The following is a 15,628-nucleotide window of genomic DNA, read 5'->3' on the forward strand; positions in this document are numbered from 1 at the left end:
TGCAGATATCTGGGAGCACTCAGAAGTTAAAAGGAGAACAAACCAAGAGACTGGAGCTTTTAATCCAAGTCATTTTACTATACATTTACTGAGTGTTTACACATGCAATCCATGTAACTGTCTAACAGTTACACCATGGGAATAAACCGTTTTAGCTTATTTTCAGAGGCACAAAATTCTAACTCAAAATCATATGCAGTGTTTTGCTTCAGAACTTTCTCCTGACATTTTACAAAGTTAGTTGTGTTCCTATACTTGGGAGAGCCTTATCTTGACAATTTTTATTGTTGTATTTGTATTGTTTAGTAAAATATGGGAACTCTCCGGTGGCAAAAAAAAATTCAAAGTGTTCATTTAATTAATCATTATTTACTAAATACAATAGAAAAAGTGTAACAGATATGATCATGCATGATCATCAATGGAGTTCTTACACACACTCAAGAATTAGGCCTGATGCTCTCTACAGCATCTATTAGCTCAAATGTCCTGTTTTTCCTCCCCTCAACCATGCCAAAGTAGTTTCTGAATCATGTGAAGTGGGGAATCTCAGCTCTCAATGCTTCCTAAAGCTCCCACTTGAAACCCTGCAGAGCTGCATGAAACAAGATTTCAGGCTGATCTCTGGACTCTGAAAAAATGAAATAGACTCAACATTTAATATGCCTGACCCAAGCCTAAGGCAACTAAAATCCTTCAGAGTGTAAAAAAGAATATGTGTTTGGGCAGAGGAAAATCTCAGCATTCAACAGGAAGGCTGGGAAGCAGCAGACATTTGATGTGGCTATGAAGCACATACTAGAATAAATGCACTGACATTTCCAACAACAAGGTAACCCTCAATTTTCATTCAGCTCTGCCAGTTGATTGTCGAGGCCACATGCAAAATAAAAGTTAGATAAATATAAATAAAAATACATAAATTTTTATTATTTCTCCCTTATTTATATTCCAAAGTGCATGGCAATGTTAAGGTTCCTGCTGATCTCTTAGATCTCTTAGAGCCACCTAGATAAAAAGTTAATTATATATAGAATGAATTACCATTTTGAACAGAGATGCTACAGTGAAAAAGCATAGCTGAGACAGACCTTTACATTTGTTCCAGCCAACAGCATCAGAACTAACTCGGAAAAAGCTTTATCCAGGTGTTTCAGGAAAGCTCTGTACTACTGTAGGGCTGCAATTACAGCTTTCTGAAAGGCATCTACCAAGCAGCAGAAATCAATTATATTCTGGATGCACAAGCAATTTGTATTCTGAGATGTTCATGACTACTGCAACTAGGTTTGTGTAAAATAAGAAGCTGGTTCAAGAAAATATAGTTACCAGTAACCAATGTTTTCTCATGAATTTGTGTCTGAATACATGCATTTAATTATTCTAAGTTTGGAAATTTATACATAGAAAACAGAATCTGCGTTTTCTTAAAACTTTGCTTAAGGAACAAATTCTGCTACATACATACTGAGTATCAATACCAATTAAACAAATTTACACCAAACAAACCTGAAAATTAACAAGCTATCAAAGGGAGACCATTAGAAAGACTTTCAAGCAACCATCATAAACATGCAAGAAACTGTGCCAACTATCTAATGAGCAGATGGAGCTAACAATCCTTCCTAACATTCAGTATGGGTCACAAACGCAGATTTGCTTCTTAGGCTCATTAAATAAATTAAATAGAAGTACTTGTTAAAATAACACTAAGGTTCCCACTAGAACTGCAATGATAAAATATAAATTCCAGAAATCTGCTGTTGCTAACTTGTTTGAAAATATGTATCTTTTTGGCCCTTCCACCTAAGTGGTTAAAAACCCCACTAGAAAGCACTAAACTTGCTGCTCTCTCCACAGTACCCCAGTGCCAAGATCTCAGAAAAGGAACATATGCAATCTTCAATGTATTAAGTGGGCTTATGTTTGCTTCAAAACTTTATCAGATATTTACTCAGGTATCAAAAAAGGCTCAAGATGGCTTGGGAGATAAATACCATGTGTAAGTGCTAAGCATTAACAAAACTTTGTAGCTTCTTTGGCAGATCTACCATTCCAGTTTCAATGAATGCATCATGACCAGAACATGACCTACAAAAATACCTGATTATGAAATAGATAATTAATGGTCCCATAATTGTAACACTTAGGCTCCAAATTAGTTCACTACACAGCTTTTGTACAACAGCCTTATTTCTGCTTCTGTTTGGCTTCCTCCTTCTTGCAGATTTATTTATTTAATAAAAACATGCAGCAACTGCTTGCGAGACTTCCTCAAAGGGCTGCAATGGCATCCTCACAGCTCTGGAGCAAGACTACCTTAACATAGTACTGATGCAGAAAAAAACCAACACACTTACCACTGCCAAAGCCACTAAGAAGTTGAAGGGAAAAGCCAATTAAAACATACTATTTCAAATTACACTTAATTTGAGATGCAAGTAAGGAATCCTGAGTTTTCCCCTCTCTTAAGGCAGAAACCAGATGTACAACATATGTAATTCACTAAGCAATACAGGAAAATAACTTCTAAAAAGAGGGTCTAAAGACTTAATTGAAAGACTCAACATGCAGTGTATGGGTAAGCATGGCTTTGGACTTCCATGTATGTGAAAACTTAAGAGGCAAGCACTTGAGTACTCAGAAGAGTGTTTCTCCAGAGCAGGTAAACTTTTTGAAATTCTGATCACTGGGATTACTGATTTTAGCACTTTTTTTGTTGTTTTAATTTTCCTGGAACTAACCACACAAAATATAAGCTCTGATATGATTTCTTCTAGTTATGTGGTTGAATACAACCCAGTAACGACAACTAATAGAACCTCAGCTGACTCAAGATGCGTCTTCATGGTGTCAAGGAGGCAATTTTCATTTACCAAGAATTACCAGAATTTTTACCTAACAAGTCCTGTCTATTGATCTGACCAAACATCTACCTATGCATCAGCCCAAGCTATTTTCTAAACTATGAGGAAGATGGGGACAGAAAGAACAAAAAACATTAAATACATATGCCAATGACAATACAATTATTCAGATGAGGTTCACAGCTTTGTAATACATTCCTAATTCTTACTGAGCTCCAGCAAGGGAGCAATTTGCATTGGATTTTGATGAAGCCTCAATAACAGGTGAATCATGTGAGAGAACTGATGCAACAGTGATTTTCCAAGTAACATGCTGGACTCCGTGCTGACTTCAAGTTACTTTTTGCTCCTCTTAGGAAGTTCTCCTCTTCCTATTTTTTCTATAAGTGATGATACCTACAACCTCAAGTTGTTTTCTAAATACATGAGAAACTCATTATTTTTGCAAGTGCAAATCCATCCAAAATAACCATCACCTACTTTTTTTTAACTGCTTATCAATTTACTAGCATTTTTTTTGTGTGTGAAGGCTACAGTTAACCTAGTCCTTACAAGGTAAGAAAAAAAATTACCATTCTGTACTCCAGCAGTTTTTTCCCCAGAACACTAAGACTACTAGTACACAAATACAAAATATTGACCTCTATGCACCAATTCCTGCGAGATCATACCATGCTCTGCTATTAGAAAAGAGCTCTTGTTCGTGGAACTAATTCCTGGAGACTGCCTGTTTACCTGAGCACAGCATAGCTTCACAATACGATCAATAGAAGGACCATTTATCCTCCTTTCTGTCCCTCAAAGAAACACATTCAATTACAGTATGAGAAAACAAGCTATGAAAGAAAGGTGTAACAGCTCTGCTTGACTCTGATCCAGTACTTTCTGGTTCATCTTCACCTTGCATCTTCCATGTGGGCTGGGGCTACTTATGTATAAAACACTCAGGAAAAATAATAATTTGAAGTAACAATTAGTCTTTTTAGGCATATTATGCTTTATTATAATGAAAAGACCCAGGAATTATTACTTTTTCAGCTTAGCTGTATTAATTCAGGAAGGTAAACCTCCTATTCAGCCTTAAATGAAGATGTTGAACTACAGAAATCAAGGCTAAATATTTAGCAGTACTAATACCCATTTCTCAAAAAAGACATAGCAGCATCCTTTCCTACACCACAAAGGCTTTCTCAGAAGATGTTTTCATAGTAGATAACCCAGTATTCATAAGATACGGTTACCTCTGCAGCTCTTAGCCGTACACTTGCTTCATTATACTCTGACTCTAGTTTGTTCTTCTCAGCAGCCACCACAGTGCACTGAAGAGCCAAATCTGCTTTGACGATGTTCAGTGAAACGCAGCTCTGCACAAGAAAACAGAAAATGCAGAAAATGCCTTTTTTTCTTTTATTTTCTTTCATAACAGTCTCAAAATTGACATAATTACTATTAGGCTTTAGAAACTATCCAGTTTTTAGTCATAGCATAGAACCTCACACTTAGTTCAGTTCTTCCACACTGCTGTCTATTAAATTGAGTTAAAAAAGACATATTGATAACCCAAGCTCTTCAAGATGGATAGTACCCATGTACTTTAATCTGTAATCATCCACATTGCACTTTCAAAAAAACAATTTAACACTAAAAAAAAAGCAGCACACCCTGTTTCCCTATACTCATGTATCATACACTCACATGTAAAACATGAGAAGAAACAAAGCCATCTCAATTCTCTGAGACAGAATGAAGTAGCTGGGTTTTGGTGGACTTTATAAATCACACACAGAGATGGAAAAAGGTCAAAAAATGAACACGTAAGATATATGCCTCTCTCCCTAACGAAGCTAGATGGCCTACAGTGACTCTAGTGTATTAAATCTTACCTGGAACAGCATACAACAAAAGGAGGCTCTATTTTGAAAGTTCTGTAACAGGTTTTAGTGATCCTCAGAACCTGGTTTGAGAACTGGTTGCTTATTTAAATGAGCCTTTAACAGTGGAACAAGGCTGCTTCTCTCAACTGGCTGTGAAATATTAACATGTATTAGGTATATGTCGGGTACACTCTCTGCCTTGTGTATTTGTGTAAATATATGTGCAGCCTGTCATTCCAGCTGCCCGTTTCACAGAAGTCCCAGAACTCTTAAAAACGCCTATCATGTTGCCATCACACAAACACACCAAAATCCCATACATATTTTAAATTTCCTTCTGTGGCAGATGCAAGTACTCCTGAAACACATTGACTACCTACGTTTTTATCACTTTTAATAGCCTACACCCAGCATAACTACAAAACCTACTTAATGAAGTATGAAGATTCCCATGAACTTGGAAGCATTCATTAAGTTTGAGTCGGGGACAAGTAAAAAAACACAGATTTCAACAATATCGATCAAACATATAATGAAACATCTTTCTTGTATCAAACCATTTTCTTCTCTTCAGCATGTACCAGCATATAGTTTCTACCTCACACAAAGTGTGAAAATGAAGCTGACAGAACAGCTGAAAAAAAAACCCCTTTTGTAATCAGTAACTACTTCAGGCAAATACTGTCCAACCTCCCTTACACCTGTGGTATACTGAAAAATACACGGTATGTGTCAAATCTGTTTTCCTATACTGGGTGAAGATTAAGACTCTCCTTCAAGCAGGTCATACAGCACTCACTAAGTAACTTCGGCTGCACTTTACAACAGCTACACACTTGGACAGTTGACACACTGGGAAATGGGCATCAAATATAAAAATCAAAAGCATATCCCAGAAATCCTTGTTTTAAATGCACAGCATTTGCAGAAGTTTTGAAAAGAGTTACTCTTCTGTATTGTTATTACCTGCACAAGTTCTGTAAGCTCTGTAAAGTAATCTATAGCCTAAGCCACCCTTTTAAGATGGCAGGTATCTTCTGCCATTCTTTGGCATTTTCAGAATTGCCTTGGCTAGCTGAACCAAAGGTGATCTCTGAAACACTCCCATTGTTGCAGTCCATGTTTATCAACAAATAGATACAGCGCACCCAATTGATGTATTTTTCTTTATTTACTATATAAATACGATTAGCTGAAGTGTATACAACTCAGACTCACTTCAAAGGTAACACAACTCCTTTCAGGTGTAAGCAGGAACACATTTCAACATTAGTAAGGCATGACAGAGGATATGTGCTCACAGTGGTTGAAAGAATGGTACCACTTCCTGTTGAGTATAAAGCACAACTGGTTTCCCTATAGAACTGTAAGTAATTGTTTCCTGTTCCTTAATTATTGAAAAAAAAACTAAGAAAATTAACTTTGTGGCAGCTCCCATCATTACAGCTTAGAGGCTAAGTTAAAGCAACTATTAAGTCCAGACCGTTTTCTTCTTTTTTGAATTGAAGAAAACCTTATGACATTGGAGTCTGACACTTGAATACTTTTCCCATCCTCGCGCTCTTCCACAATCACGGATACCGACAGTTTCAGGTAATTTTTTCACATAACTAATGACTGCTCTTTTTTTTTCAATAAAAACAAACAAAAAAAAGGTATTATGAACTAGGGTGTAATGAACAGTTCAGAGAATTATGCAGCATTCTGAAAACATAGAGCCTGAGATGGCTTTGGTCACTTGGGGTGTAACCAATGCAAACAATCTACAATTCAAATCAATGACAGGTGAACAAACTTAAGTTCATAAAACCTTCCAAAGATGTGTATCTTGAAGCAAGCTAGCTCATAAACATTTACAGTAACACATCCAAACATTGCATACATCCTATTTAAGCTACAAAAATCGGGACTTCTCACTATAGTGGAACATATACCAATTTGAAAATACCTACCTTTATGAGATGCATTAATTCAGTAGCAAGTCTTGCTTTTCGGATATTTATTTCTCTGATCTTTACATCTGCCTTTTGAGATTCCTCCTCTAGGTTGATAGCATCTTGTTCCAGCTGTCTTAAACTATGGGAGGAATCAGTATTCGATTAATCCTGATTAAAAATAAATGGTACAAAAATACAACGATTCTTAATCTTGGTGATGAACCAACAGTTAGCAAAAATAGGACTTAGTATACTCAAGCATTCCAAACACATTAGATATTTGCAGTCTAAGCACTTTAAACCTAAGAAATTCAATAGCAAAAAAAATTCGTAATTAAAGAAACGCCGATTTTGGCTACAAAGGACATCACTCAATAACAATACTCCTTTACTTCTGAATATTTCAGATTAAAAAAAAATAACAAATTAGCACAAGGATGACATTTTTCTTCCACTGCTAGTTCCTTGCACCTATAGAGCATAGGGGAGTTAATGAGGTTTCCTTGATTATTGTAATACATACTAGTAAAAAAATAAAAAAGGATCCTCAACTTAATGCAGAAAATCAGAATTTTCACTTGTTTTAAACCTCAAAACCACATAATGATGACAAACTTAATATAAGATAATCATGAGGTTTAGTGAGCTGCAAAGCATCTGAGTATCTTGAAAAATGGCTAAACAGGCCAAGAGAAAAACTACAAACCAATTATTCTTGCTTTGATGCCTGGGAAAACTGTGGAGCAAATTCCCTCGGAACACAGTTCTAGACAAGAGGGTGCTCAGAAAGAATCAGCAAGTTATTTACCAAGGTACATCAAACCTGATGAACCCAGCTGTTAAAGGGCAGACAGCAGGAGCTCAAGCAGTTGCCATTTACCTCAGTTTTAGAAAGGCTTTCTAGTAGGTTATCTGATAAAAGTTCAGGTGCACACCCAAAAAGGAGAGACAACAGCAGATGCATGAAGCCCAAATAATACTTTAGTCTGGCTAACCCCAGGCCCATCAGAGTAGTCATCAGTCCATTAAATGCCCATGTCCATGACCCCAGAGGAACACAGGGACACACTACCAGGCAGGAACCCATATTAAGGACACAGAGGAAGGGACAAGCAGGACAGCCTCAGCACCAGCATCCAGGTGTGAAACCCAACAAATCAACATCACAGCACCCTCTGGACTGTACTGAAACAGCTTCTTTCCTAGCAGTACAGGAGACATTACGGGATGCAGAAAAGCATTTAGTGACCAGCATTTTGTGTCCCTGGTCAGTGCAGGGAGGTTGGAACTTGATGATCTTTAAGGTCCTTTCCAGCCTTAACCATTCAATGATTCTATGACTGCACAGGACTTACTATTGCCTATTCAAAGAAGAAACCAAACGCAAGAAAAGGGAGGGTTCCAGACAACTTGGTGAGGAACAAGTATGGGAAAATACAATGATATGGGGTTAAAAGGGACAGTTACATGTAAACAGTTGGCTGGTCAATACACTTGTCCAGCCATCCCCAATTAGCACTTGCTCATTCAATTCCATTCTGCACTCTCTTCCTAGGTGATGAGACTCTATTCAGCATTAATGTGTGTGCATGGGAGTCTAAAGGCAATGAACTGTAGTCAGACCATAAATCAGAAGAGAGGGCCTGTTTGTCTGTGATGCTAGCAGCTGGAAAGATGGTAGTGAGGAGACTTAAGCAACAGTCACTGGAGTGGGACCACAGGTCAGAGGCCCATTGTGTTTATTGTCCATAATGCCATCTGGTACAAGCACAGGTGTGTAAGTGTTTGATCCCCAGTGAAACAAGGCAGACTAGCTGGTTAGTAGCTGCAGTAGCCTGGGATCCAACGGGGTGTGTGTGTAACTACTGGTGAGACCACAGGAAGAGATGGCTACTGGAGGGACCAGGGGAGTCCAGCCTGGATGCCACTGACCCTGAGGTCTGCTGTCTCTAAGGTTGAGACCAGCTGGCATGTGTTACATATGAAATGGAAAGATGACTGGGGTATTGTCTACTGGGGGTCACTGGGAGAGTCATGGATAGCTCTGTGCATGTGTGTCTCTGAGTGGAATATGTTGGCTACTGGGAAACCAGGGAGCCCATGTGTGTCCACATGGGTGAGTGAGGGAGCAGGGCTGGAGCCTCAGGGCTTTGTATGTCCAGGTACCAGCAGCTGGGGAGCCTGAGGTCCAGAGGCAGCTACTATGCACACTCAGTGTGCTTTGACCCAGCTGCTGATGGCACCTACATTGCCCATGGGCACATGCAGAGGTCTCAATAGGGGAACCCCATCCTGCACAGAGCAGACAAGAAAACTTGTAACAGCCTTACCTGCAACTGTGTCAGGATTCCCACCCCTATGCAAAATTAAAAGAGTGTAATTACTTTTTTCAAAAATTAGGATTTAATTGATACTTGTTTAGGCTAAGGGTGCATCTCCCTCCTTTAAACCATATTCTGTATGTATGTATGTAATGTTGTAAAACATGATTACAATACATGTATCCCTAATAAGAAACCAAAGAGCAATACTTGCCTTTGAGGCTAAGCTCACATCCACACTTTTTAATGCTGCTCCTTTTCACAGCAACCTGGACACTTGTGACTATACAATAGTTTATCTTGGTCCCTCTAACATGTGTGCAGTCTTATTTTTCTTTTTTCTCAACACACTTTTTTCATTTTAATGACAGTAAGTAACACAAAAGCTGTGCACATAAGAACAAACACCAACTTTCAGAAAATAAAAGTAGTGTGGCAGAAGAACATATAGCAGTATTTGAGGGTATAATGTCTGCTGGCACTGTCTTACAAGAAAGGAGGGAATGAAGTCCAAGGCAGTGTCATCCACACTGCCTTCTGGGAGTGTGGGCTGAAGTGAACCAGTTATCCCTTATGACAAAGCAGCAGTAGAACTAATTGCAGAGGCCTACAAACCCAGAAAATACATTAAGACAAATACTGCACACAATCAGGTTCAACTTGATCCTGGCATGCTTACTTAGGAACATTTATGTACATTATGGTGTTACTTAGATGTGTATTATGAAGACAGAAGACTACGGTGATATTTGACTAAGTAAGTGCAATGATCTCTCACTGAAATCCTATGATTTTATTACAGGAAACCATTTGGAACACTTACATGGTTTCTCAAATACTGCCTTATCTCCATTTCTGAACACCTTCTTTGTCTTGGTTATCACCTGTGTCTGATGCTCAGCAACTGGTTAATTTGTAAGCATAAAAGCACACTTCCTTAAGAGGAAGGCAAAATACCTTTATTACTGAAATTGTTGATGTTTCATAGATAATGTGTCTTGCTTCCTACCTATCATACTTCACACGAATTTTGGATTCCAGCTGTCTCCTCCTGTTTCCTATCTCTAAAAGCTCCTTCTTCTTTTGCCTGAGCTCATTGTCTCTGCGTTCCAGTTGTTTCTGTCTCTCAAGCAATGCAGTCAAACGCACATCAAAAGACTTCAGTGTGGCATTGAGGTCCTGAAACAAAACAACACAGACCATTGGCATACTTACTACTAACTACTGTATTTTCACATGCAAGTAGGCAATCCTTATTGCATGATAAAATGTGTAGTTTTCACATCATATACAGCACAGGACTACATTCCTACCTGTTGCAGGTGTTCCAGCTGTCTTCTTTCCTCTGTATCCACTGAACTATTGAGAAACTGTGCTGGCCTCAGGCATGAGTTAGTAGAGACTGTTAGGTTTGTATAAGCAGATACCTTAACAATGTATTTTTCTTCTGCTGTGTATATTTGCTTAAGTTTGGCTTCTTGTATTACCTAAAAAACACATAAAAATATTCATCTGACAAAACCAGCACTTAAGGCACTGCTTTTCAGAACAAGGAATGAACTTGCTAAAATCCACACTAACAAACTTCAGCATCTGCAAAATTCTGACTGGCTACCAAGCCTTTGTAAAAAGATGCTGCTAAATTTAATGCATCATTACACTTTTAACTCATACTGGTCAGCAAAGAATTGTTAAGATACTGTAAAACAGTATCTTAACAGTAGATTACCAGATCAAATCAAACAGGTTCTGACTTATTCTGATACCAGAGATAGACACATGGAAAACCTGTTAATACTTGTACTGTATCATGACCTAAGACTGTATTTGCTGTAGACGTATAACATGCAAATGTAGCTTGTGTACCAAAGAACCACAAGCACATAAGGTATTAAGAGATTAAACTACAAGGTGAGCTGTAATGCATGAACTTGAGTGAAGCAAAATGTATCTGTAGGACAAAAAGGAATAGGTATAAAAATATCAGTTATTATTTTTAAATTAATCATGTCAAAAAGGTAGTATAAATAATCAAAGGTTTACCATAATGCAAGGTAGTACAGCACAAAAGGATATAAAATGTCCAGTAAACCAGGAACAGCAAAAATTCTCCACAAGACATCATAAATTTAACTCAAGATTCTTTCAGTTTATATACATGACATCAGCAATATTCTGTTGATATGGTTTCTGGACACTGAAAACTGTTTACTTTGCTTTATAGCTCAGACTGTGGTTGACAACATTCCCATCCTAGTCTTTTTTCTACATGCTCAGCTCTATGAATCAGGTCTTCTTTCAAACTAAAGCTTTCTCTGATTTGTCTGAAACAAAATGTTGCAAACTATGCATTTTTCAATCAAAAATAATTAAAGAAAAAACTTTACACAACGGAACTGAGAAAATGCCACATGCAACATACTCAGAAGAGTGGCTGATCTTTGTCCTTAGCAATGTCTCACTTGCTGCTCACAGGGCTCTGGAAAAGAGGGAGTATCCAAGGAGTAATTCTGACTAGTTTACAAAACATAGGTATTCTGCTTCATCACGTGATAAACACAAAGTAGCAGAGGAACTGCAGTTCAAATATGAAAATGCTTAGAAAAAAACATGAAGGTAAGTTCTTTTAATCTAGTACCCCCTCCACTTCTGCTTTCCTTTTCTCCACTCTCAGACCCTCAAAAACACAGAAAATTGGAAGGAGCAACAGCTATCCCTATAAAACAGGACTTCACAAAGCCTGTTTCCTGAGTTTCTCCAAAAAGCAGTTCTCAGAGAGCTGCAAGTAGTCTTCTGAATTCAAAGAAGAGTTCACTCCTTGTACAAGACAGAAAAAACGTCGAGCATAGACAGAGAAGTGAATAAGGATTTAAAATGAAAACTGTCATGTATGTTACGCATTATAAAGCACCAATGATGAGCTTGCAAGAACCTATGAAAGAGTAAGGTAGGGAAATTACTCCCAGTAGGAGGTCTTATTATTTTCTAAGAATCCAAAAGGTTTATACACTATTTATCACATAAATTATGACTGATGCTATATAGTTGTATTTGCCAGAAACTGACTCTCTCAATAAAAAAAAAAAAAAAAGACAAAAAAAAAGACCTTCTAATTTAGCATGAGAGTTCAGCATTGTCATATAGTGTTAAGTGTTTGACTAAATTTTGCCCAGAACATCATGCACTTCAAGTAGAAGTTATTCCAATAAAACAACTTTGTGTAATTGACTTGGAACAGTGTGCAGGTGAAAGATGTGTTTAACTTTCTGTGAGGTACTGCATTAGATTGACTGCATTTGCCAGGAGGTCACAGTATGTGAGCATTTTCTCACTTCTAAAGGCTAAATAAGAAGCTAAATAAATTTTTTGCTTTCTCTCCATTAACCTGTTGAAGACTTTCTGAAATAAAACTCTAGACCACAAGTGTGTTTGTGTTATTTAGGACATCTCACCCTTTCAATCATGTTTCTTGTCTTCTCTGTTCCCACAGGGACATCATGAACATGGTACTGGAAGCAAAGATAACTCATCACGGGATAAGGAGCATCAAATAACTCTCGTAAATATGAGAAAAATCCATATCGGCTGAGAAGGAGAAAAAGAAGCAGGCATCAGGAACAAAATTTGACAAGTAAGCATGCTGAAGTTACTGAAGACTCAGAAAGAAGTCCCACCAACCTACAACAGAATTGCTGAAAATTTGATTTGCATAGAAAATTCTAATACATAGCTAATCTACAGCAACAAGACCAAAGCTTTATATTTAAAGCCATTCCCCACTGATATAATGTGATACACACCGTAACTCTTCAATAGGTCTTGAAGGCAACTTTTCAGCCCATGATTCAGCAGGTGCACATACAGCATTCACTCTTAGTTTCTGATGATCGCGCATCTAAATATAGATTACATTAAGTAAACGGCAAAAAAGAGCTGAAAAATCACTATATAAAAATCAAGTATTTATTCTTGATTCACAAAACTGGAACTACTTTAAATATACAACCTCTGGAAGAACACAGAAAAAACCAAATCTGGCTCAGGGATCACTGACTTCTCTAAAAGCAAAGCCTAGTTCATCGTCTCTCCATGAAAATACCATGCATTAGAAAAAACAAAAGCAATCAGAGAAATCCCAAGCCAGGTGCTCCATCTATGTAGTCAAGAAGGAGGCTCCATCTTTCAGGCTGTAGGGGCACTCTGCACAGATAATGGTGCACCACTGGCTAGAGAGGCTCTGAAAAGCCTGGTACTAACAGGGCAGAAAAGACTGTGTATACAAATGAAAGATCAGTTAAGCTGGTTAAAAGGGAGGAAATCAGGGCCACGCTGCTGATGTTTTGATTGGATGAGGAGACACATGTTGCATAACAAACATCAAATGGGAGCAGGCAACCTAACTACATTCCCACTCTTGTGCCTCTGTGAATCCCTTGACGAGCAAAATACGCATGGGACTCTTCTTCTGGAAGACACCTGCTGACAAATACACAGAGATGCTCCTGGGCCAGCCCCTGGACAGTTTGGAGAGCTGCTACCGAAATCCACAACCATGGAGGCAAGACAAGGCCCTACAGCCTCAGATATCAGCACTGCTGTTCACATATATAAAAATTAGTAGCTTCGGTGAAGGACAGATATCTCAAAAAACTGCAGGACAGTTTGTTGTTAATCACAGTATCCCATGGACAGCAGTTGGTATGCATTATGACAGTTAATGCCATATCTTGTGCCTTTTTTCTTCTGCCTCATCTGTCTGGCTATAAAAGTGAATTATCTCCTCACCACACCAGGAAACAGCAGTATTAAAAAAATATAAGCCTGATTTGCTGCTTGTACCATTGTCTTCTCACAAAAGACGCCCTCTTGACTCCTTAGTCAGGAGACATTGAAAAAGCTTGATATTAAATTTGTAGTTTCTTGCTCTTTTCATTTGCTTGTAAAAAGTATTTTTTCCTCCACAATTACTGCCTTGTCAAGGAAGACAAACTTATTTTTAGAAAATACGTATTTTCTTAATATTCCTGCGTCCATCCCTCCAGTTGCTCTAGGCTTTAAAAAAAAAAAAACACAACAAAAACCTCACTTGAAAAGAAAACCTTAATCCAGAAGTAAACCTTTGAATACTTTTTGTTAGCTACTGTGCAGATCCTGTCAAACAAACCTTAATAAATACACTCACTTGGTTGACTCCAAAATTTTGGGCTTCTATATCAGTATTAATATAATGATGTGCCTACTTGCCTCCACAAGAAACATTTCCATATCTTCTTGACTCTCAAAAACGAAAGCCCTCATATCATTGCCTGGAATGTGATTTTCAACATATTTAGCGTGTCTATTATCTTTCACATTGATCTGATAAAGAAAGGTAATGAGAAAGTACTTTAATACAATTGGACTTAAGATCCTCCTTAAGCACTTTAAGCAGTCAGATCATCGCCAAGCCTACATTTAATGAAAACAAAGACAATGTTTAAATGTAGCTTACATATCATTGTGTTTATTTTTTACCCATCCATATCCTTTCTCAGCATTCTTGGAGCTACCATTGTCTCCATCATACTACCTTCCCTTCTTCTGCTCCATCCTAAACTTAAAACTGCAGCCACCACCTTGTCCTGTCTAGTGGCTCTTCTCCAGTACTACCAAAGGTATCTCACTGTTTAGAAACAACTCAAGGAATATAAAACAGAGACCACCACACCCCACAAGTTATTCATATGCAATTCCCTTTGATTTGGACATATTGAACATCACCAAATATAAATACAGAATTGTGATGCCCTAGAAACACAAGAGATACACAGATTGAATGAATTATATTAGAATTCTTAAAAAACAATTAAAAATCAGCCACTCTCACTAGTGATTACACATTCAGTCACTATACATGACACAGAGGCAAAATTACACAGAGCTACACAATTTAATAACCTTAAGCTAGACAAAGGCTGGGGGTACAATTACTAGCAATTTGAAGGATGCAATTTATAACTAAATGAGATTAACTTACATCACATCACAGAAAACAAATTCAGACATTAGTGGATGTTACAGAGGCCTTACTGTAAGAGCAAAGGCATCCTACTAAAATATTTGTAAAATTAACTTGGTGTGGTCTTGCAGGAAAAATCAGAAGTTCTGGTAGTAACACAAAATACTTAGGATTTTATACTCAAGAAAAATAACTCTGAACAGTTCTAGCAAATGTGTAAAGCGTAAGAACTAGCATACAAATATTCAATGTTCAATTAATTTAAATTGTAGCAACATACCATCAAAATAAGCCTGCAATTCTGAGAAGGAAGAGGAATGTATTCTTTACATTATATGGAGCATAAATTGCATGAGGCTGAGATAATGGTGGAGGAATGCACCAGAAAACAAACAAACAAACAAAAAATGAATCAATTGACAATTTAGCCCTGCTATTCTTAGCTAACACAGTGTTTGTCACACCAAAACACAAAACAAAACTAGGACCAGATTTGGTGCTTCCATGTCTATGCAAAGCAAACCACAAGAACACCTGGGGATCACAATGACACGCTGTAACCCTTGCTGGGCAAACTGTGCTATAAAGGGAGGTGTTCAATTGAAACTACCACTGCTTTTTAAGCAACAAA

The 15,628-nt window shown here is 37.7% G+C and overlaps 1 protein-coding gene across 1 annotated transcript in view; it reads right to left on the reverse strand.

Moving 5' to 3' along the window:
- Positions 1 to 15,628, reverse strand: part of SMC5 (structural maintenance of chromosomes 5) — a 47,844-nt gene that overhangs the window by 12,540 nt on the left and 19,676 nt on the right. Inside the window, exons 11-17 of the mRNA XM_051642742.1 lie at positions 14,244 to 14,357; positions 12,800 to 12,894; positions 12,452 to 12,584; positions 10,313 to 10,486; positions 10,009 to 10,178; positions 6,694 to 6,817; positions 4,109 to 4,231 (exon numbers count right to left, since the gene is read on the reverse strand). Of these exons, the coding sequence (XP_051498702.1) occupies positions 4,109 to 4,231; positions 6,694 to 6,817; positions 10,009 to 10,178; positions 10,313 to 10,486; positions 12,452 to 12,584; positions 12,800 to 12,894; positions 14,244 to 14,357 (933 nt within the window). The remainder of the gene's footprint in view (positions 1 to 4,108; positions 4,232 to 6,693; positions 6,818 to 10,008; positions 10,179 to 10,312; positions 10,487 to 12,451; positions 12,585 to 12,799; positions 12,895 to 14,243; positions 14,358 to 15,628) is intronic.

Source organism: Apus apus, chromosome Z (assembly GCF_020740795.1).
Source record: "Apus apus isolate bApuApu2 chromosome Z, bApuApu2.pri.cur, whole genome shotgun sequence".
NCBI lineage: Eukaryota > Metazoa > Chordata > Aves > Apodiformes > Apodidae > Apus > Apus apus.